General features: G+C 38.5%; 1 protein-coding gene and 1 long non-coding RNA gene across 12 annotated transcripts in view; one reads left to right on the forward strand and one right to left on the reverse strand.

The window, feature by feature from the left end:
* LOC137858810 (von Willebrand factor D and EGF domain-containing protein-like) overlaps positions 1 to 24387 on the forward strand; it is a 176281-nt gene that overhangs the window by 77029 nt on the left and 74865 nt on the right. For all 7 annotated transcript variants that reach the window (XR_011098020.1, XM_068687112.1, XM_068687110.1 and 4 more), the window contains 4 exons: positions 1787 to 2721; positions 18416 to 18552; positions 19612 to 19773; positions 24257 to 24361. Coding sequence is in view for 6 of the 7 variants with exons in the window: in XM_068687112.1 (XP_068543213.1) it covers positions 1787 to 2721; positions 18416 to 18552; positions 19612 to 19773; positions 24257 to 24361 (1339 nt within the window). In the remaining variant the exon portion in view is untranslated. The remainder of the gene's footprint in view (positions 1 to 1786; positions 2722 to 18415; positions 18553 to 19611; positions 19774 to 24256; positions 24362 to 24387) is intronic.
* LOC137858811 (uncharacterized) overlaps positions 1 to 24387 on the reverse strand; it is a 196268-nt gene that overhangs the window by 29066 nt on the left and 142815 nt on the right. Inside the window, exon 1 of one of the 5 annotated variants that reach the window (XR_011098026.1) lies at positions 6364 to 13381. The exons of the other annotated variants lie outside the window; for them this stretch is intronic. This is a non-coding gene — a long non-coding RNA (uncharacterized lncRNA). Of the gene's footprint in view, positions 1 to 6363; positions 13382 to 24387 lie in introns of those variants that run through there. 5 annotated transcript variants of the gene reach the window in all.

Genomic DNA, 24387 nt, shown 5'->3' on the forward strand with positions numbered 1-24387 from the left:
CCCAGTCCTTAAATAGCATCTGGACAAGGCAGAGGTGAATTCTAAAACATGTATTTTAAGTAGCTAAAAGAAGTTTTCTGTACCTTTTGCAATTATTGAGAAATCAGGAGCATGGCTATTCCTTTTGGTCTCTCCGTAATAGTATTCAACTCAGTCTGAAATACTTGTTTTTAGCTTTTCCTTGGTTGTAATGGGCAACCAAGAGGAGTGGTAATCTGGTTATCTTGTGCAAAGGACAGGAGGCCTTTCCTTGCTCACCAAGGTACATGCCCGTGAGGTAGAACAGGGTTTTCCAGTGGTTTCCAAACGATTCACATAGAAGTAGTGAAACAATTCATTTCAATAAAATACCAAGGTAAAAGTGTTTCATTTTGTTGAAATTTTCATTTGTGTTTTAAGTTTCTGTCCCAATTTGGGATTACTTTATATGATTTTTATTTATTTATTATCTAATATTTACCTAGTCTTCAGTTTATCTGGTGTCCCCTTAAAGAAAAAAAAATACTTTTGCTGCCTTAGTTTTATTGTTAATTTGTGATGCAAGTCTGAGCCGCCTCTGTTTCAGGTAGCACCACCAGTCAGGGCTGGATAAACACTGTGTGCAGGATGCCCACTAGAAATTAAAGCTGTGCTGTCCAAAGGACAAGAAGTCACTTCAATACTTCCTCAATCAGCAAAACATGTTTTATTGACCAAGACTGAAGGAAAGCCAGTGCTGAGCACGGAACAGCTTGTGCATTTCTGTGAGCACAAAAGGCATCCTGTTGTACCACACTGTATTCTGCTGTGTCCGCACATTGGAAAAATTGGATAAAGTCAATTCTTCTTTCCACAGTAGTGTTTGGCTCTGAAATGTTGACAAATGCTTTCACCTTCCTGAACCTTCTGGCTGCAAGACAAAACTGGTGCCAAAATAATTTAAATTTTTGGTGGTATTTCATATTTGTCTGGAAATAAAGAGTTGCCAGCTATTGACACAAGAAGCATCATTTTCTGTGAAACTCCAGGCCTCTTGCACTGCACATATAAGATCAATAAGAGATCTTGTGCTCATGAAATTTCCAGGGAAACTTCAGTCATTGCTGTTTATTCAAACTGAAGTTCATCTATCATTAAAGTTGGAGTAAATTGAAAAGGGAGAAAAAAAATCATCATACCTTACATGATAGCCTAACCCCATGATCATTAGAAAACTGCTTTCTGTCCAAAGAAAAGCTCCAAGAAAGCTCCATTATCCATTAAAGGCCAAAAATTAAATTAAGTATGTATTTAAAAAAGGAAAAACTAAAAAAAAAAAAAAAAAAAGTGTGATCCAAGTCTTAGAGGAAACAGCTGGTAGAAAATCCAGGCAAATGGATAAAGATGATTTTCATAATGAAGTATTTGAAACAGATATATCTTTTTTGTAATTCTCCAAGCTGTATCTGAGTCACACCAGGGACAAATCCAAGGCCTTATTTCACGTGTAATATGCAAAGGGCAACCCGCACCTAAGAAAAAGTTCTGCAAAGTGACATCCCACACTTAGGCACCGCTCCAGCAAAGCACTTAAGCATCTGTTACCAAAAAGTCCCAATATAGTGCTAAAAAACCTACAGGACAACTCAAGAAGGGTAGCACAGAAATGACTAAAGAAAATAGAGATTAAACTTAAGCATTTTCTTAAGTACATTGTTAGACTGGGAATTTATACATCCCCCAGCCTGAGGGAAAGAAAGTTTACTTAGCAGTGTAGACCAATTTGTTGAAAGTTTCCTCTCTCTAATCTCCTCTATTTTTAAACCAGAATACCTCCGGGAAAGAGTTTATTTGACAAGACTCCAGCACCTTCTGAGGGGAAGCAAAGGAAAAATTACTGCAGATGTCAGAAGGAGAGCACTAAGTCTGTGTCCTTGGTAAACATGCCGAATGCCTTTCAGACTCAATCTCCTGGTTGCCATTATGATAATGTGGATTACACTTCTGCAATCCCGTATCTAGATGTTACATCAGAGTTTGTCACTCACTCAGGCAAAGAGTCTGCTTTAAGAAATGATGGGAAACTGTCAGCCAAGTCTTTTGATCAAAGATATCTGCCTAAATCAGTCAAAAAGCGAGGTAGCCCCGAGGAGCGATTAAAAGCCCTTGCACGTAATATTCCCATGAAAAACAACGGTTTCCTTAACTTTACCAAGCCAACAGAACAACTACAGAGAGCAAAAAGGCAAGAAGACTACTATGAGTACTCATCCTTTTACCCACTGCATAGCCCAAGCCAGACAGACTCAGACAGCTTTGCCTATTTTTTCCCAGAGGATTATTTTGAAGGGATTCGGACAAAACTTCCACTGGGATGGCCTACTCCCAACGGTCTAACCTCTGCCAAAGCTCGTGAGATTTGCCACCGAATTCTTGCAAATTCCACCATTGGCTTGGTGTGTAAGGCTCTCCTTGGAGAGCTAATAAATGAGGCCATTGATATATGCGTTTTAGATCTGCAGCTCAAGGATGACATGGCCTGGGTGAGGGCACTGATAGCACTTTTGGAAAATGAATGTGAAAGACTAGTGCTAAGAAACAGAGGTAAAGTGTTTCATGTCAGAAACCAGACATCTGCTACCCAGGAGGAAATCCTCACCATTCTCCGGTGTCCTGCTTTCTGTAACGGCAATGGACAATGCACGAACTTGGGCTGCCAGTGCTTTGAAGACCACAGCTCCTATGATTGTAGCATTGCCAAGAGTAAGTAAAAAATTCTGTTTGTTCCTACCCTACCCATCTTTCCATGGTATTAAAGTTATTAGGTAGAACATCTGCACAGAGTTGTTTGCTCTTCAAACAGTGCTACCAGTAAGATATTTGATGAATTAGTAATCAGTTTTTGACCTTGAAGAGCTGATCAAAATGTCTGGTTGGCTGGTCCTTCACTTTTTTTTTGCCTCAGTAACTTTTTAAAAATGGATTTTACAAGCCCCTTAGCAAATTGGTTTTGCAGAAGTGATTTTCTTTACATCTGATCTATCACCAGCATGCTGACAAGCAAGCTTCTGACAAAAAAGAGGGTCCTGCTCACCTTGTGGTCAATATTCATGTTACCACTGTATAGATACTTCTTTTATTTTTCTCCCTCATCAACAGAGAATAAAATTTAAAATGTATTTCAAACTCCATATTATATATATATATGTATGACAAAATGAACAGATAACGTTGTCAAAGCCATAAAATTGTTACAGAATATACTTTAACCTGCAGACCTGATTCTGCAAATATTTCTGAATTGCCTTACATTTACACAGGTGACTATCCTACTAGATTTGTTTCTTCTTTACAGTTCAGCCCCTCAGTGGATAAATCCAAGTCCAGTGTGAGTACTCACAGTGCTTGAAACTAAGCACACACATAAATGTTCGCATTAATTTCAAAACGTAAGCCCTGCCTCAGCAAACCACATAAGCTTAAACTCAAAGATACAAAAAGGTACTTAAGGCTCAGCCACACAGTTGGGTTCCTGCAGCTTAAGAAGCAACATTTCAGCTAAGCTGAAATAACAAGGAGTGCTCCTTCATCCATCCCAAATGTGGGGGAAAGCCTCTTGCTACAATGCTTAGGCTACTGGACAATATCCTGTATTTAGGACAGGCAAAGCTCCTATCCAGGGTCAGTCTCTTATGGCTTAGCTGAGGCACCCAAATCTCAGACAGCCCTGGAGCTCAGCAGTACATCTGATACACCCAAGGCATTTACTAGCTGGGACAGGATTATCCACATTCTTCACAATAAACATGTTGTCAGTGCACTGATTTGAAGTGGTAAAATATATCCTGACATTTGCTTCTTTTTAATGGCAGGCTAAAATTTATAGGATCATTTTCTACATTTCCTAAATTTTTGAAAAATTCATTCTCATTCACACAGAGAACAACTGACATCAGGGACTGAGAAGCAGTTTGAGCAATTCTGCAGTATTTGTTCAATATATAACTCAATGTTTAACTTCATTTCTCTGTGAAAAATGTCAAGTCAGGGTAGAGGAGTTGCTTAGACCAAATGTTTAAATTTTATTTTGCTTTTCTAAGGCTGAAGTCCCTAAGATTAGTGGAAAATAGCTTCAGTATGACCTTTCAACTAAAAGATAATGGCACCTTGTCTTTTTGCTGTTACATAAACTATAAACAGGGCCAGAGCCCAGAACATGGCCTGAGACTGCATGGTAAGTGAGGAATGGGAAATGATACATCAGCTTTGGCAAATGACCAGTTATTGCTCACTGGTCTGACTGCTTCATGTCTCTCACTGCTTTTGCTTCACTTTTCTCCCATTGAAGACAATGACGTGGTTGGTCTTTGCTTCAAAACTCTTCTCTCTTGGAAGTATGGTTTATTGGAGTTCAAAATAAATCTAACTATTGACTCCAGTTTTCCAAAGAGTTCCTAGTTCTGCCTTGGTCAAGAGACAGACTCCCAGCAGCCTCCTCTCCTCTCCAGCACTACTTCCCTGGAAAGATTTATTCTCCACTTCTCCTGGCCTTCAATTTGGTTTCCACAGAGTGAGAGCTGCCATGTTGAGATTTCAATGTGGAGAAAAATCTCAATGTTGAGATTTTTCATTGCATGCTACCTGCCACAGCACCCTCAGGCTTAGCCTGGTCCCCAGGGAAGTGATCTTGGCTTTGGACCAAGAAGAGCCACATCACATCAATTCATAAAGTATTTGCTGGGTATGCCTTTGTTAGTGTTTCAATAAAATTAGCATTCCCTGCTGCTGCAGTTTTCTTAACAAAATACAGGAGACCCTTTTCCAAAATTACCACACACTTTTCCCAACATTTCAAGGCAATATTTAATGTAAAAATCAACAGACCACTGTGCTCTCTCGCACACTCTATAGACCTCATTTTACACCAACTTTAATGCTGTCTGCATCCATAACTTGACAACTGCTTCACTTTGGGTCCATGTCCAATAGGCATGGGATTATATATATATATATATATTATATAACGGTGACTTTGCAGAGGGCACTTCACCCAAACCATTTACCAAGTCAAAAAGTAGACTCAAATGGGTAAAATGATCCATGTCTGTTGTGTATTATAGCTTATTATAATTTTCTATATTGTGGCTTAAAGTCACCTTCCCAAAGCCCTCTGTGAGCTGCAGTGCACATTTTCTAGCTGCAACTAAGAATTTTTATTTTTATTTTTATTTTTTTTAACTAAAACTTGTGAAACATTTTCTACCGACTTAAAGTACAAATATTATTTTGTATTCAATAAAACCAATGAAACAAATTAATAATTAGTACCCAAGAGGAAAAGAATGCTTTCTAGATAAGTAAAGAGAGCTCAGAAGAGAAACCATGAATTCAAAATGCAGTAGAAATCACCACGTTGAGCCACCAGTATTCATTTTGCTCTGGAGGAACAGGTAGTGGGATAACTCTGATGCACAGACATGTCTTCCCAAGGGTGCACCTGACCTGGTGCATATTTACCATTCATTTTTCTTTTCTACTCCTACCATACTAGTGAGATTATATGCTGCCTTCTCATCAACAGCAGTCCACCTCCAGAGAGACAACAACAATCACTCATGCTGTATTCCACATCCTGGTTATACATGGGGAACTTACACACTTTTACAGAAGAAAAGCAAAACCAAAAATCAAAATGTCACAACAGACTTTTATAAAGTGAAATTTTTTATAAATTCACTTCAATTGCTAAAATCCTCTCTGCCAAATACAGATATACGTTTTTTTTGTTTGTAATCTCTCTACCAACTTGTACTGGGTAAAGCCCTGAACATGCAGCACAGTCCATGGGATATACCCTATAACCTGTGGAAAACTCTGAGCTGCTTTAGGTATGAAAATAAGGGTGTTCAAGAGGAGCTGCTGTTTCCCAAATGTTCATGCAGACAATAAATTTACTTAACAATTCATTGTGTGTTCCACTTCGTAAAGAAAATATTTATTCAAAATACTTTGCAATCTGTTTCTCATTAAAATGGGAAAGTTGGGATTAAAAATCAGCTGTTTAAGTAAATACAGCTTTAAAGTTTTTCTTTTTTTGCCCACAGACCACTGAAAAAAATACATCAACATCTGGAAAACAGTTGGCAACATTTTTGACAGTTTGTTTGGTAAAGAAGGGATCCTCTTTAGTAAAAAAATCTGGGTCTTTGTTTGGCTGGATTTCACTGGGTTTGTTGTTATTTTCCCACAAAATGAAGACACTAGAAATGAAGAAGATCATTTCCTGACCAAATTTGCCTAAGATATCACAATATTTACAAACGGGAGCAGCAGTGATCAAGAGAGTTGCAAATATCTTCTGTAACATGGCTTCCACAAATAGAAAACACTTTGAAAAATATTTACCTTTGAATCTGTAAATTGCTCTTGCTCTACTCTTCCCAAAGCATGTAGCCCAAGCAGTTCTCAGCTCTTCCAAATGATGGATGAGTAGGAGGCAGTGCAAATTTCCCCTAATGTCAGTAGTAACAGTTTGGAGATTGTCATCCTGTTTAAAGAGGTTGCCTTCATCTGGGGAACAGAGCTCTGAAAATTATCTTAGGATGTTCAGTGGATGCTCACCAAGATTTTAGTGAATACCAGTGATTAAAACTATCTTTTCTCTTTTACTGACTTCTGAGTATTTGATCTTGTGTCTGTGCAACAATCTTTGAATGTTATTTCTGCATATATTGCATGTATTTGTGACTTCAATGTTAGAGAACATCTCCTCACAAAAGTAATGGCAGAGGCCTATTAAAAATGTCTGAGTCCAAATTACTCCACAGCTTCTCATTTACCTCAGAAGTTTTATGCTTACCTTATAACAACCCTAAGTCAGAGCTTTAGACCCTGGAAACTGAGCTGGCTGCAATGTTTTTGGAAATCAGTGATCTGCAGGGAGGTCCAAAACACAGAGTCAGAATTCAGCCCTCTGAAGTGACCTTCTCCAGCTTGTCCCTGGGACAAACATTTGAAATGCTGTTATTTCCTTACAGAAGGGTCAATAATTTAATTTAGATAATTTAGTTTTAATTATTTATACTAGATTCCAAAAGCATATTTGATAAAGAAGAAATTGAGAACAGGATGTGTCTTTTGGTACTCTTTGAGCAAAACTGGGGAGAAAAATGTTCCCAGAAAATTAAAAGAAAACTAGGTAACAGCTGGCAAACTGGATTTGCAGAACTTTCTCCTTTGTCTTTGGCTTAGGGAAATGCAAATCTCTAGAGAGGAGACTGCAAGAGAAGTTGGTTTCAGCATTAATAATGGAGAGGGAAAAGTACTGCCATGTTCTAGAGTGAGTCAGTGTGATGAACTGTACTGAGCTTCATGTATTACAGTCTATTTATGATTTCATTTCTGAATGATGTAGAATATATATATTTTCATTTTCTCTATGTAACAATACAGAAACTGTGTATCTATAAAAGTACCTGATCTTAGAAATACAATGCAAAGCAATGCATCCAGAGTTCAGATGCCCTACAAGGAGAAATAAAATCTTAGCTCTGGCACTCCAATCACTTGGACTTTATAATACTTAGGAAAGGTCAGCTAGCTAATTCAGTATAGACAAGAAACACATAAGTGTGAGCTTCACCTTTAGCTGTTCTTGATTTTAGAGTTTTATCAGCAACAATCTTTTAAGATATCTGCTTGTTTTAACATTTCACTGACAGAAATGTCCTCCACAGACAGCGTGTGATGTAACACCAATTTGTAAGCAAAAGTACTATGGTATCATAGAATAATGATGTGTTTCTTAAACAACAGTTCAAAAGCCTGGATGTCCTCAGAGCTGAAGTCCTCCTGGCATCACCAAAGCCAGGATTTCACACCAGAAAATGCTATTAGAGATAAAGAATTAAGATTAATCTCAGAAATAAAGCCTCATCTTCTAACAGGAACAGCTTTAGCTTCCTAACTGACAGCTCGGGCATCCTGACCTGTCCGGCAGTGTGCAGGCAGTCATCACTGTGCAAGCACAAGCAGGATAAGCCTTTAGGCTTTTTTGCTAATAAGCACACATTCTGTAGGAAGGGAAGAAAAGAAGTAGAAATTAAGACCCGAATTAGGTTTCTGCAGGACATATAAAACTGCTGCCTCTCTTGATTTCTTTTAAAAAGACAGGACCTAAGAAACAGAAAAAAAAAAAAAATGAATATTGATTTCGGAATGTTAATATTTGAATTCCACTATTAGGAAAAAGTTACTATCCAGGAAAAGCTACATGAATAATGAATGAGAAGGCAACTCCCTTTTCTGGCCATATATTTTCCCATTAGCTCCAAAACAAATCTTCATCTAATGTTCTTAGGCTGGATTTTTATACATGAATTAAACCTCCCCCAAGATCAAGGAGGCCATCAATATAATTCAAGTATCTTTTCCAAGGTCACCCAATCTCAGCTACGCTGCCAATACATAACAATGTGTTCTACCACTGGTTTTGACAATCTCACACACACATACACAGAAAACATGGCAATGTAGTATTTTCAGGGATCAGAATACAACCCATAGCACATTTGGAATATTTTACAAGGAAAAAATGGAGAAAGAGAGAAGAGAGCTGTACTCCCCCTTTCTGCCTGCCTCCAGCAGGAGCGGTCCAGGTGGCCAGAGCTATAATTATCCTCCCATGAAAACTGCAATTTGGAGTTGAAAGGCACCTCTGAAATTTGGCAATGCTCCAGAAGCTTAGACTTTCTTAATGTTGCTTAACATTTCATAAAACCCCCCAACACCTGTATAAGGTGCTTAAAATGTCATTACCACCTGTAATTAAATGCAGAATCCAATTACTGTGGATAGCAAATCAGGTTGGTGCTTACCATTTGTATATATTGACCATGTTGATTATAAAAAAAAAAATAAATCAGGACTAGTAAAGCACACATAGAGGAATGTAATATGCAGATTGTATGAAGCTCTAAAGAGCAATTACAAGATAAAAGGTAATGAGGAATAATAAGGACAAATTAGTTTCAGTGAAGTAATGACACTTGAAGTTTAAATTTCTATGTGAAAAGTTCAGCAAAGAAAAAAGTGAGCAAAAAGAATAGTTTAAGATGGGAAGTTAAAGCTTACCTATCGTGCTTACGGATATGCCACTGTCATATCAAAATAGGTATCTGCCTATTAGGGTATTTTTACTAGGAAGTTTTGTGAATCCAAGAGCATTTTCAGAGCTGTGAACCACAACCAAGCAGGTGCCTTATACCTATCCAAAACAGCCGATACATGAATTTTTTATCCTGTTATTTTTAAGATGATTGTATAGACCTGTCTGGGTTTCTTCATATGTTGTAATTAAAGCACAAAATACTTTAAAATAAAATTATATTGAGTAGAAACACAAGGTTTGCTATTACTGTCCTAAGACAGGGACTTCATGAGATAAGTACTATACATGTAGAAATCTTGATGTTTATACAATTGTGCTTGATTTCTAAGAATAATTCCTATTTTTTGAGGATTAAATATGCGGGAACCATTTAAAGATAGGATTTAAATTGTTTTGAGATCCTCAGATGAAAGGGGACAGAGGATTTGAGTCCTCTAAGTCAAACATCTGCTTTTGAGGTTTTGCATGGGAACATATTGACTGTAATAAATATGTTTCTTCCACTTCTATCAGTTCAGCAGTCTTTAAACTCCAGATCATGGTGCCATAATGATTATTTAAGGGCTGTTAGTCTGTCAGGTAAATGGTTACTTCTCAGCACATATATGTGCTTTGTCAGCATGATACATCACAACAGTGCAGAAGGAGCCATTAGGATGTTTTGGGTCAATAGAAGTTTTCCATGCATAAATTAGACTATACATAGAATAAAATGCATACTAGACTTTTCAAAGCAGTTAATTTCTTAAATCACTAAGATAGCTACAGAGTAACATACTACTTGGTGTATGTAGAGGTGGTAGCCTCTGTCTCTACTCACCGGCCTGCAGTGCTGGCATGACATCTTCAGGGAAGAACTACAGCAATTGATATCACCATATGCACCTTGGAAATAGAAACATACCTGAAATTATGGAATTTCTATCTGATCCTCTTTACAGGCATTGAATGATTAGTTTTGTTTGTATTGTTGTTTTCCTAAATTTGTCTTTAGACTAGTAAATAAGGAAATATCCACAACCAAGCTCTTGGCTGATTTGCCAAATCACATTATATGGCAGTGAGAATGCAATACATGTATGTTTTAACAACTAATTGTGTCAATTTTTCAAAATTAGATTTCAAAAGATGCGTCAAACATGCTTGTAAGAGAAGTGAACACTATAGTTACTACTATTAAACTTTTCTGGCCAAAAGAAAGTACTTTTACTACAAAAAGATGGAAATTTTAAAAGGTTATTATTCTTTTAAAAGCTTTTTTCTTTTCAAATAATAAGAAAAGGGGGGAAGGGGGCTCTTAAATCACAGGGCTTAAGTTGTAGTCCTTAATTATCTAAATATCTTAATTAATTATAATAATTCCATTGACTTTTATGGATGAAGTGTTGGCAAAGTCACCATTACTATTACTTTTGATTACTTATATTATCAAGAAAAAGATATCAAGGAAAAAGGTCTCTTTTCATAAATGTGCCTTTTCTCTTTTTGCTCATATTGGTTATTGCCTTATCTGTTCCACAATTCTGAGTTTTCTTATCTAGCCAACTGAAGGAGGAGGTCTGAAAATTTCCTGTGTCCATGCCTACCATGTTCCCTTGAATATGTATTTGTTAATTTGGTAACAGCTGGACAGTATGTGAGGCAGTGGTTTTAGATTCTAGTTTAGAAGTTGACACGACTGTTTCTGTCAAATACACTTTTCTTCAGTAATAATTTCTGTAAAGCAGGGAAGACTTCATGCAGATCTATCACATGAAACACTGCTTCCATGTCACTGGGATTGAATTCTTTACCTAGATATTAGGGACATTATGAATAAATTCTTACTTCCTTCAAGATGACATTAAAAAAGTGAAGGAATTTTCACTGAGATGTCAATGCTTTGCAAAAAAAAAAAAAAAAAAGTTTCTATATAACTTGAAAATTGAAACCATGATTTTGAGAGTTATTATCTCCACATAGTATCATTTTTTCCTCAGATTGCCTGATCATCTTGGAAAATAGATAAAAAAATAAATATGAAAACACATATTAAATAATTCAAAATATAATTGGCTTCAGTTATTCAGCTTTTTCCTAGGTGAACCTGGCGATGAGGGAAACAACAAAAAAAAATACATTTAAAATGTTTATTTAGAAAACACACCATTTCTTTCTCCCAGACATCTACAGAGGCATGATCCTCATCTTTTAACCACTACGTAAATTACTAAGTTAATTACGAACAAGCTATGAACTACTGCTAATAATAGCATATTATATAAAGTTCTTTAAAAGACTAGTTCCTGTATATTTGGACTCTAAAAATTAACTCTCTTCAGGCTGGAAACAAAGGTAGCATTAGTGGGCATAATTATAAAGGCAAAATGAATAAACAACAAAGTTGTGAAGTGACTCACTATGAAATTTTCAAACATTATATTTTGAATGTAGGACTTACCTGTGTTTGAAAATACCATTGACGTATTTTAAGACCATTGATGTATTTTAACATATTTTATGAATCTCTGAACAACATGTTTTGGTACGACGTAATAATATAAAGGGTTGCTGTTTAAAAAATACAAGCTTTATAAAAGAAGCATAATTAAAAACTGAAAGAAAAAAAGATTTGAACCTAGCACGACCTATCATTGATATCCCCTGATTGACACCCTTGTACTCTATTTTATATGGATGGAGACAGACTTTTCCTGTCACATAAAACATATTTCTGCCTAGAGTTTTGTGGGTAATTCTCAGGAATTGACAAGCTTCATGATAGTTTTGAAGCTTTTCTTCTTTTCATAGCCATTTTAGTTGACTTTTTGATAGTGCAGATGTGATGAACACATCTGAAAAAAAACAAACATCAATATCAGCCTTAATCTACTGGTTTAGCTCCCAGTTCTTTCCATTCAAAGCACAGACCTGGCTGAGCTGGAAGAGTGCTATTAGCTTGATAGCTACAAAGTCAATAGAAACAGCATTTTAAAAGGATACCAAATCCTCATGATAAGGGACATGGAAGGTTGCATGCTCAGTGATCCATACCATTTCCTGCAAATCAGATCAAGAAGATTAGTCTTTTCTGGTGATTAGTTTATTTGCTTTAATGCAAAGCAGTGAGAGCAGTTCAGTGAAACATGTAACAAAACAAAACCATTTTCTGAAATATATAGAATTAAATGCTAGAAAAGTTTACAAAATTATAGGTTTAATTTAAACTGACCAAAGCCAGGCAATCCAGATGCATGTGTATAACTTCTTTACACCATGCTGTTTTCAGGCACTGCAGGAAATTTCAGCCTTAAATCTTGTTAAATCCAAAACAAAACAAAAAGGTCTGAACAAACAACCTCTTTCTTCAAATACTCACACACATGTACATAAAATGAATAGCAAATTTAAGGCTGTTTATGAGCTATAGAGGTAAAACCTACTAAATGTTAAAAGGTATGATTTAAATTGACCTAAAGCAAAAATTCAGTAGAAACTTTATACTGTGCTTTATTTTGTATAAACAACCCACAATCTACCAGCACAGAATATTTAAGCAACCATGGATAAAAAACTATTCATAACAACCAGCTCTCCCTCTGATTCAGTAAATGTAAAGATGGACAAATTACTAAAAACAACCAGTTGGGTGCTAGCATGGGCATAAGGACCATGATGACAGCCAGAAGCTGTCCTGCCCAAATCCCTTGGAGTTCCATCACTGCAGCTATTACGTGGAGCACTGCTGCCCAGGGTCCTGCTCTGAAGTGTCTTCAAGTGACTGACAATGAGATCTGCTTTAGGTAGAACAGTAAGCACTGTGAATGTGCAACCCAATCTTATATTTTACCACCCGTCAGGGCTATCTAGAAAAGAGGCAATATTCTATAGTTAACAGCACACTTCTCTTCCCCTTCTATTGCTGAAGTAAATTGCTAGTAAGCCTTTTAAAAATAGAAGAGATCAAATAGACATAAAATGTCATAGTGAGCTTTCTAAAGCAAAAATAATCTACCATATTGTTGCAGCACAGTGATGCTTTCAGTGTGAAATTGAGCCTGTCCATTTCTTGCAAGCAGTGAGTTAAAGTACTTGCAAAACACCTTTGCCATACTCTGCCAGGGTTTACTCTTGCTCTCACTGAGGTGTATGACACCGATTGCTGATTTGACATGGGAAAAACAGAAGATTTTAAGGTTAGCTTGGTTAGTTGAAAGATTGGCAGGTAAATGGAGATTTAGTCAAATGTTACATTTACAAGAGAATGACTTTCAGAATGGACTCACTTTTCTTTTCAGATCACAGGTCTTGGCTACCTTTCATCGCCGTCCAGCACGAACCAAAATATCATCGTGCTGAGAACTGGTTTTGGAAGCAGGGACAAACACCTCATCTGGAAGCCAGAGAGGTCACTGATGTGCTAAAAGCCTTCAAAAAAGCATAAAATTGCTAACCCTTTTTTCTTAGGGAGGTATTTCAAATGAGCTTTGGTTTAGGGACACCATGAATTCCAGAATAATGCATTCAGTAGTTGTGGATATGATTGCTATCCTAACCTTACACACTAAATAAATGCAATATTTGTTCATGTATTTGAAAGGAAGCAGGTTCAGACTCTGTCCAATCTGTGAGATAACTGAACATCAGTCAGCCCTGACCCAGAACCCTCAGGGCTGCAATAGCCAGGTGTCCACAGGCACTCCAGCAATCTCTGGCACAGAGCCTGCTCAGACAGCAAGATGGTTTCTAGCACAGGGCTGGCTTGCAACCAGCCGCATCAGGACCAAGCAAAGTGAGCTTGGTCTGTCTGCACTCACCTGTTTCTAGAAACCATATCCTGCTTTATAAATATTGTATTGGACTATTAACACAGACAATTTTTATTTTTTTTTTTTTCACACAGCCATACCAACTGCTTATTATGATCTGGTGCTTGATTTGCTTTTCATGACCTCAGTTGCTTATTTACCACCCCAACCAAGAAAAGCAGGGCAGTCCATTCCCTTCTCTTTATCTGAACAAACTTCTTGCCAGTTTTCATTTCAGTTCTGCTGGTCCAGCCCAAAGTTACACAAACACTGCAGAAGAATGTTTATTTGTGCTAGGATATATTTCTGTTCAAAAGTGGAAACCAGGCATAAACTATATCTATCCATCACTAAGACTTCAGTAAGTGTAGTTTTACAAAATTCTCGATTTTGTGTCAGATGTCTACATTTCGCTTCCATGCTTGTGCATACATATTATTGATATAAGACACTATAACAAATACCTATAAAACAAATTGTGCATTTATGCATTGTTTTTTGTTTATTTATTTATTTATTTATTTATTAAAGTCTATTATGTAGCCTGTGCTCCTTGTCAAGTTTGACTCAAGTAAATGCTTCCAGAAAGAATGTGCTTTGTCAGCAGTGCCAGCAGCTCTGAACTTACTGATCCTTCCTGCAAACTCCTTCTGTGGGTGAAGCAGTGGGACGGGGAGGGCTCCCTGCTTCATGAGGGAGGCATGCAGCAAACATTACAGACCAACTGGCATTGAACCTGTACCTCTCTTTAATTACCCAAGATGTCGGAGACCTATTAGATGAAACATTTAAGCCCAAAGTCCTCTCTCCTTCTTGTTCCATGGCAGTTTAATTAAAAACTGGTATTTTCTTTTACATTTCTCCAACATCTCCTGCTGTTTTTCACAGTGTCCGAATGTCTCTACCAGGCAAGAGCTGCATTTCAGGGGTGGTTACTCTGTGTGTGCACACCAGGCATTAGAAATGCTTCAAGGTACCCATGTCTGAGCTAGTGGATGCGAACACACAGCTTTTTAAAATCTCCTTCGTAACATGACTGGACTTTGCAACCCATCCCAGTCCCAGTGCTACCCTTAGCTTTGTTTCTTTATTTAGCAGTAATATTCAAAGCACATTTTTGGCCTATAGGCCATACAGAGAAAACAAGGAGGAGTATCCCTTCCAGATTATATTTCAGCATTCATACCTCTAAAGATAAATTATTAATGTTCAAACAGGTCATACTTTGCACTAACTTGCTCTGTACACCACCTGATTTCCTGCAGATCTGTCTCCTACCTCTTTAGCTTGCCCCACCACAGAAATCACACATCAGTTCCCATGTCTCCATGACCTCCAGTTTCTCTGAGCACCTGCACTTTTGCCCTTACTCTCACCTTTGTGAGCTCTCCCAGCTCTCTCCTCTGCTTCCGTCTTCCTCCTCATCATTTTTTTCTGAACTACTTGCAGCTCTTTTTCTACTTTTTTTTTTTTTTTTTTTTTTTAGGTTCTCTAATATTTCCTTTCACTCACCTCTGTTTCCCTCAAGCATATGTCATGCATAAGCTTAATAGTTTCCTCTCCCTAACACTGGAAGCAAGAAGCAGCAGCAGAGCTCTGGCTGTGTTTCCCCCAGCAAGAGCAGGAATATATGGGTGAGTACCCAGCAACCAACTCCCAGAGTTTTCCAAAGTTAATGCCATTGATGTTTCCTCTTTCACATGTGGATGAAATGGGTTCATATATGCCAAAAACGGATAACAGAGTGAAAGACAGATAGAAAACCATGTTAAAATAAATGCTTAAAATCCCTACATCCATTAAACGTTATCTCATTTTCAAAAAAGAGTTAGATTAAAACTAATGAACATTTTTTTAAAAGTGGATTGCTGCCTATACCAAGGTCTGAAGTCTGAACTTTAGTATCCATTTGTTTTAAAATGAGCCATAAAATTTCCCTTTCCGTCAGATTTTCTCCCTCTCCTTCCTCTCTTTCCAGCACTCTCCGCACAAACCCTTTGTAAAAATCCCCACAGGGACTCCACCAGCTTCTCACCACCACATCAGAAATAAAGAAATAAAGAATTAGCATAAATGTGGTCTCCTACACCACCGCGCTGCTTATTACCCCTTTTAGAGCACTCCCAGATGAAGATGGCTGGAAACAGATGGCTGAGGGAAGAGAAAAAAGCCCACTCAAAGAAAAGATCACCTTTACCAAACCACAGAAATACACAGTGTGTTTTTTCTTCCATGAACTTCTCACCCCTTCCACCAGAAAAAAAAATAAAAAATCTAGTTTTCATCCTGATTGACCCACAATACAGCCAATCTTGAGAGAAGATACCCACAGCATATAAGGGAATGTATTTCATCCAGATTTAGATCAATTTAAAGATGCTGCACACAAGTGTGTATGGCACGGTTTGAGTGAAGAAAATATGAAATGTGCTGATACTGTAAGTCATTGCAAAGAGCATTGAAGTTGGGTAATTTTGCCTTGGCCCCAACACAGTGGTGTCACAGTAGTGCCAGGATGCACATAAAGATGTAAGAAACCCTGTGGGAAGCATGCAGGGCTCATCAAGGAGAAACCAGCCTGAAAGCATGGCCCTGGAAGAGGAATGGCTGCAGGAAGCTGCTCCTGTGCCTCGCTTGCTCCCAAGTTACGGGATTTTACTTCACCCACGGAAGCTTGAAAATCTGCAATGATAATGAAAATGTTAATGCAATCTGAGCTACCTCAGTACTAGTGGGGGGAGCTATTAAAATCTCATGAAAAACATAATGAAGCTTTTTTTATTATTATTTTTATGCACTAACCACAGAAGAAGGCAATTTATCAAAACTATTCACTACATCTGACTAATATTTTTGTACATTACAGGAATCCACAACTAACTGATGAATGCTGGTAAGCTGTAAACCATTTCTCTTCTTTTAAATATTGCAAAGTGTTCAGCAGTGCTGCTAATACTGCTGCAATAAAATCTTTAACCAAAAAAAAAAAAAAAGCAATTCAACATTTCAGACATACAGAAAAAAATCTTTTTACTATTTTTCACATTTATGTTGCTTTTCTTCCTTTCTCTGGAAAAATGAGAGTCATGCAGCGATGTTGTTATGGGTTGCAATCTGGCAATGTTTAAACAGCATTCATCCTAGTTACAGCTTAAATGGCAGAGCCCTAAAGGAACAGCGAGGTACTGGGGAAGGTTTTCAACTCAGCTAAGGGCACTTTGCCCCTTGAATCAGAACTGAGCCAATGTACCATTAAAATAATAGGTGACACAGAGCTTCTTGTTTAGATAAGCTACAGCTCAGAGAAAATTGATGGGTGCTATTGCTTTTCCAGAACAATGGTGATGGGACAGGGAACTGGAAAAACTTTGCAGCTTCTCCTCATCATGGAGTAGAGAAAATAGATTGCAGTACACAGTGCTGGTGCATAACATGCCTCCCAGAGCTCCTGGTTATGTCCTTGCTATTAAGTATTTTCAGGAAAGAAAGAGGAAATGTTCTGTTTTGCATTATTTGTCACCATAGTGGCTTCTCCTGACTGTTACAGCTACAAATATTACCACGGACAATATGAAACTATGATCCTGACTGGCTGTTGGAGGATGTTAGAGACCTTCTGAGTGTTGTGCTGTCCAAGTATCTGTGCTGATGCAAACATCTGCCCAATCACATTTTTGCTGAAGACGTGAATTCTGCCATTCAATTAACTTGCATTTTGACTCTGCAAAAATTACCCCAACATGAAAGCAATGAGCAATTTTAAATGATGAATACCCGAAGCACAACAGAACAGAAATAAAAATTTACCTGAGAATCATAAAACGTTTTAAAAACAGTAATGGGTGAGATTCAGCCTTGTAAGGGGGACAGCACAGGCTGTACATCACTTAAGGCTTACTTAAAGCCTCAAAAATAGGATCTAAGTGAAACTTAGGTGGTGCACAATCCTTGTGCTGACACTGCACAGAGCTGAGTGTCACACATTAAAGACTTAACCCTCAAAGCAAGCATTCCTTTGAGGACCATTAATTTTATTACATCCACAGCTTTTGAAAAAAGGAATGTCTTTTACACAGCTCTTCCACCTTATGAGTCTGGTGGCATGGCCGTCTTCAGACACTTCCACTGCCCACCTTCATTTCTTCCAACCTATGTCATGACACCCTGTCCTCCCAGCTGTGCTCCTCCTGCTCACCTGTTAGCAAAAGCATTACCACTGAAGGCATTTTATCATGAAGCCACAGCTTTGTAATTTATCCCACAAGCTGTATAATGCCCAGCTTGCAGTACTGGGTGCACGGTGCAATTGCTTAATGGAGGTTTGCTGCTTTCCAGTTTGACAACTGCTGTTCCTCTTCCCAAGAGAAATTTGCAGGAGAACAACCCAACAAAAAGAATTGAAACAAACCCAGGAACAGTGACAACCATGCCATCTCTGATAAACCAGAAGGGAATAGCATGTGTTAGTCTCTAAAGCCTTATATCTATCTCCCCTTTTCAGAGCAAGCTTTGGAAATCACGGGCTTGGAGAATGGGGGCCTCTGCGACATCCGTACCTCGGACTGCACCAGGACCCGGGTATTTGGCTTTGGCTTCACAGATTCCTCCAACCTGCACTGTGAGGTTACCAGGCTAATTGTAAGCATCTTCCCATGGACTCATCAATTATTGGTGCTATGGTCAGACTTTGACATGTTTATATTAAACCCTGAACGGTGCTGAGTGCCAGTCACTGCCGCAGCAGGGTGTGAATACCTGGAGATCCCATCGCCAATGTGTTTGCCATGAGCTGGGGGGAGATGAAGCAGTTCTGCCCTTTCCAGGACTGATTCCTTGGAAATTCAAAGCTGTGTCTTCCTGCCAATTTGCTCCGTGGGGTTTTGTTTAACTCTTGTTTGGTTCAGCTGCACTGTAGTCCAGTGAAGCTTGAAATCACAATATTATTTCTCATTTTGTGCATCTGCAATGGGTATGCTTGGTTGTTTCCCTAAACTCATCTGAATGCTAAGTGTTGCAGTTAAATACAAGGCTTCCTCAATACAGTTAGAGGTTCCTAAGTGAATTTTCTTATTCATAGTTCAATACCAAGTCAGAAGTTCTAATAACTACTAAACCCATCTCTTCTGTTCATACTATAATTTTGTTATAAACAACTACACACCGGCAATTCTTGGACCGAATTATTTGGAGTATCCACACACACAGACATAAGATGTTGGATTCATCTCATAAATCCACCTCATAAAAGACATTCAGCCAGATTGCCATTCATTACTAACAAGACACAGCTGAGATTTGCCTACCTTGCCCACTTATGACTGATAGGCTCTAAACAAGCAGTGATGCTTTATGTGGCCAACCTTGCTAAGTGGCAGACATTACCTGAAGGAGCCAGAAGGTGCACAAGCTGGCTGCAGAGCCCTAGGAGCAAAGACAGTGCTGCTCCAGGACATTCACCTGTCTCGTCCCAGCTGCTCATCCAAAACACAAGCTGCAGCCCTTCCTAAATCAACAGGCCACTTGCATGCATAGAGGAGAATGGCTTGCTTTTTACTGTGGTTACAGGAACATCGCTTCTTTTAATAAACCATCTGTAAATTCCTTATATTAATAATTAGAAATATAAACATATGTTGACAACTGGAATTGCTTTATATGAGCCTTCAGTTTCTGCACTCTCCTTCTGTTTTACTGTAGCATCTCAATGGCGAATGGATATCAAGAGAGCAAGAAACAACACGAGCAGATTTTCTCAGCTCTGAGGCTGTTGACTGCCAAATTCCTCTCCTGAACATCACAGAGACAGAGGCTGTGCACTTTGTGGCTGGTGACGAGCCGTTCGCAAGATGGCAAGTGAAAGTAGGAATTTCATATATTTCTAAGAAATGATTTAGAAGAAGGAAATCAGTTGTCTTGGTAAATCAAAATGCAAAATGCAATTTGCATCCCTTCAGAACCAAAGACGCCTGTAGAAATTCTCACATTAGTATTGAGGGGGGCAGGGGGAACGTCATGACACAACCAAAACAATGGGAGTTAAAAACAGGTGTCTTCGTAAGCAATCCAAAAGTGCAAATTGCAATCACTTCTCCACGTAATCACCTGAGATTGATGCAGTTGTACTAATCAATTGTTAATCATTAGTATTTCATTTCTGGAAACCCAAGCTCAAACTCGTGATTAGGAAGCAAATGCAAGGCAGTTCTGACCCCCAGGTTTCAAGGCAGACACTTGCACAGCACAGGAGTGAGCAGGGATGGAACAGCCATGGACTTGAATTGCAGCCACCAGTACCCACACATGCTGGATCAGCTCTGCTGTAGTTTTAGCCCCTTTTGTTCCCAAGGTGTTACTTAAATTATAAACATTTACAGGAAACCAGTGTCTTGTTGACCTTGTGCATGCTAACCTTGGTCTTGCGCTCAGTCTGGCTGGTTATTTTCTGCAGACTGGTTGCTTTGCTAAGACTGAGCTCATTTAAATGCACCATAGCTGAGAAAAAATATGTTGCAATTGTAGAAAGACTGCAGATGTGGTTTGAAAATTGCCACATGTAAAAATGAAACACGTGAAACAGTCTCTTCACTGTGTTGTCACTGCCTGTCCTGTGCCTTATAGCTGTCTCTAATGTGGATCAGACTGGGGACACATGTGGCCATGGAGTTAAGGGCAAGGGAAAGATGTTTGCTAGAACATATTTTCTATCCAGTAAGTTATTTTTAAAATGTGGGGATCTGTGATTAAGAGATGTGTGTAAAATTTCTGGATGAACAGAGTCTGACCATCAGCCGGGGCAGATCTTGCACCTTCAGGAGAAGGTGCCATTCAGACTCCGAGGGCAGTTGTTGAGCTTAGGATTCCTAAATTTCTCACAGTGGATGCTGAACTCTCCCAGTTGTGAAATGAAATGTGATGGAAGGACTGGGATGTAGCCCAGAAGGACTGCTTACATGTTTGCATGGGCATGGGGCCATTCCTGCAGCATAATCAGGTTAGCTGCCATGCACCTCAGACATATCATGATTCAGTTTGCTTTCAGTTGCTGCCTTCCATCCATGAGAAGGTCTGTGCCATTTTTCGATTTTTTTCCTCCCAAAATACGTTTTTGCATTTGAGTTCAAGGAAATCTCCACACCTGTGAGCCTGCTGCCCTTTCCCTTGCCTCTGAATCTTGCAGGGAAAAAAACAAAACAAAACCAAAAAAAAAAAAAACAGCTTCATGGCTAAGCAGTGAGCACACAATTAAATTGCCTCAGCCCGATCCAGCCACTGGCATGCTAATCCCGGCTCTCCTGTGGATCTTTTTGCTGAATAAATTGCGAAGGCAGAGCTCAAAGCTCGGTTTCAAAGGCAGTGAGCCCTATGTGGCAGCACAGAGAACAAAATGATGGAACTTTTCAAGATAAAAAATGATTTGAAATGATTTCCACGAGTACTCAAAATTTTGCACTCCAGAAAATTCCTGGTAAGACTTCAACATTGATCTTCATGGTTATATTAATATATACTTTTTAAAATGGAGATGCAAGCTTTTCCATAACCCCAAAACAGTTCTTTCTGGAAACACCAGTGCCCAACACTTTCAGAATCTCACCTGCCCTGAAATCAAATTTTAGGGGAATCAGCAAGGTTTCACTTAAGCTTTTTTCATTACCAGGGTTGGGGAAGTGGGTGCCTCCCGAGCTCTTCTCAGGGCCTTTTCCTGTTATCTGTTCCTGTATTCTTGTTTCAGATTTTGCTCTTTTCTTCCATGACATGCTGCTGCATGTTAATAAAGTACACAGGCTACATCAGGGTGTTTGGGATAGTTCATTTAGATATCAAAGTACAAGCTCCATCTACTTGGACAGCAGATGACTTAGGTTGTCCACGCAGATGTCTGGGTGAAGAGGTGGCAGAGCTTGGCAGGCACTTATCTAATTTGGGAAGCAGGTCTCTGGTTTATCTTCAATTTGTTATCATTGCCTGTATATGTCAAAAGTAGCGAAAATATTTGCTTGGAAGTCAGTGAGGCAGGAACTGAATTTGAATTCAGCAAGTCTCACAGCTTTCATTTTTCACTTATAAAACATTCATGAGGGTCAAATTTTATTTCAATGATGAGGGGCACAAATAGCTACGATGAATGAAATGCACTTGTCCAGAAGTAGAGGCTCTTCCCTTCCAGATGACACAGACATAAAAACAGCCAAGGCACAGCTCTCAGCGAGTCTCTGGCTTTTAAGGGCCAACTGAATCTGAATGGAGGTTTGCCCAGCTTAGGTCTCATCAGTGCTTTTGGAGCATTTGTTTCACGTCACTAAGGTGACTAATGGAAAAGCAATTGAAATAACTATAAAAGAACCCAATTCCAAAAAGACACCAAGATGGAAGTTCATAATAATCTGTAGATAAAATAAAACCAATAGGAAAGAGTTACATTTCATTCACAATGGTCACTTCAGACAGAGGAATTAGTGCAATTTTAGAGCTCTTTATATTTTCCCTGTCTACCCATTTCACCCATTATTACTACATTAGTACTGAGACAAGACTAGATGCTTTGGTTAAAGGATGAAATGAAATGTAAACTGCATTAAGAATAATATATTCTTAATGGAAGTCCTGCTGCCAATGATCACTGCTGTTTTGCGAAGAGCAGGTCTTTGGGGTTGCCTGTTTTTTAGTTCCTCATTTCCCTCTGGAGAATAAGTTCTTTACTTCTTCAGAAAGGGGGTTTACGTTTAGTATAACACACCATACTCTAGTGTGAGTATGACACATCTTGACTGAGTATGACGCTAAGAAAAGAATTTTATTTTCTTCCTTAAGCTATACCAATGAATTTTATTTTAATTTAAGTTATCCCAAAGTAGTTGTCTCTCTTCCAGAATTTCATACTCTGAGTACCTATGAATACTGTCTGTTTACCTACTTGTACTGCATTCTGCAGAAACAAATGCTCTTAGCTAGCAGTGCATTTTGAGCTGAGAACAATCATGTGTGACATTGTGGGAGTATCAACTGTGTTATGTTCCATGAGCATTCAGATTATCCTTAGTGAATTTATAATCATTGATGCTTTTTATGGAATTTATTAAAGTAATTTTTTATTCTCTGCACCTTCAGTTATCTTTGTTTGATTTAACATACATTGCAAACCGAAATAATTTGTTAACCGATCAACTTTGTACTCTTGGCCCTGTTACTGATGAGGGGATGTGGAGCTCAGGCTGTGCCAACCAGCCCTTTGGTCTGAGTGAGCTTCTGAAGTGCTCTGTATCCGCTTTCTCCCCTGTGGCTGCGGTTCCTCTGCTCTGCCTGCTTTGAGTCACTGAGGGAGACAGAGGTCACAAAGATATTCATTTCTCACAAATGTCATGAAAATCAAAACAGCAGAAGTGCAAAGAGGCTTGTAGTGTCTGCACAGTGGGAAACAGCAGCCCTTCTCTGCCTGGGGAATGCACACGAGCAGGATGGTCAGTGCTTGGCTGAGGTGCAAGAAGTGAAAACTGTAAAATACCTGACAGAGAGGGCTTTGCTTTCCTGCTGGTGTTTATCAGTGTTTTCTGCAAGGCTTACACAAGCATTTTCGCATTCAAGTACTCTTTAATATTCACGTGTCTCAAGGGGTGTTACAACGGTTCGTCAAAAGTTAGCTCTCCACATTAGTCTGGCATCTTTTCATTTTTATCGTGGAAAAAATTAAATTAAAATGTAAACTCGCATCACTCTTTTTTATGCAGTCATATGAAAACTGCCATTCTACATTAAGGCTTTCTAAGCTACCCACATGTACAGAAATGTCCTTCTAACGTACTTTCCTATGGAAATAAGACTGTTGCTGTCTGGTATTAACCACCCTAGCACTTTTTAGAGGTTAATATAGAGCCACCTAAAGAATATGTATTCCTTTGGTTTGGTTTGTTTTCCTTAAGATTACTTACTAATTTACCATATAGTAAGAAAATGGTCCAAAATTTCAGCCAAATATCTTAATTTTATTTCACACCTCCTTGAAAGGCATCCTTGTTGTACTTTAGTACATATGCAGTCTCTATAAAGGTATTGAAAAAAAAAATGCTCAAAAAAAAAAAAGAAAACAAACAAACAAACAAAAAACACAATAATCAGAAAGGTTGAATGCCAGCTGAGCCAAAATATCTTTTGGTTATTAATGAATAGTTTCCATTTTGGAACATTAAGCAATTTGTTCGCTTGCAGTAGAGCAACTCACAAGTGCTTTAATTTATCTTGCTGGCAGGCATCCAGTTCAAGGGTGCAACAGTATATGCTCCAAAATGAGCAGACAGTCTCCATATGGAACATTATTACTTATAAGGATGATTTTTGTATCATTTAGATCACTAATGATGGCTTCCAGTACAGTAATTCCAGAGTGCTGACCCTGTATGACACAGTCTGCCAGGCCTGTGAATCCCATCCAACCGGACTTTGTAAATTAAAGGTAATTTAAAGAGCATAAAGGTTTAA

The sequence above is a fragment of the Anas acuta genome, chromosome 6 (assembly GCF_963932015.1).
Source record: "Anas acuta chromosome 6, bAnaAcu1.1, whole genome shotgun sequence".
Classification (NCBI taxonomy): Eukaryota; Metazoa; Chordata; class Aves; order Anseriformes; family Anatidae; genus Anas; species Anas acuta.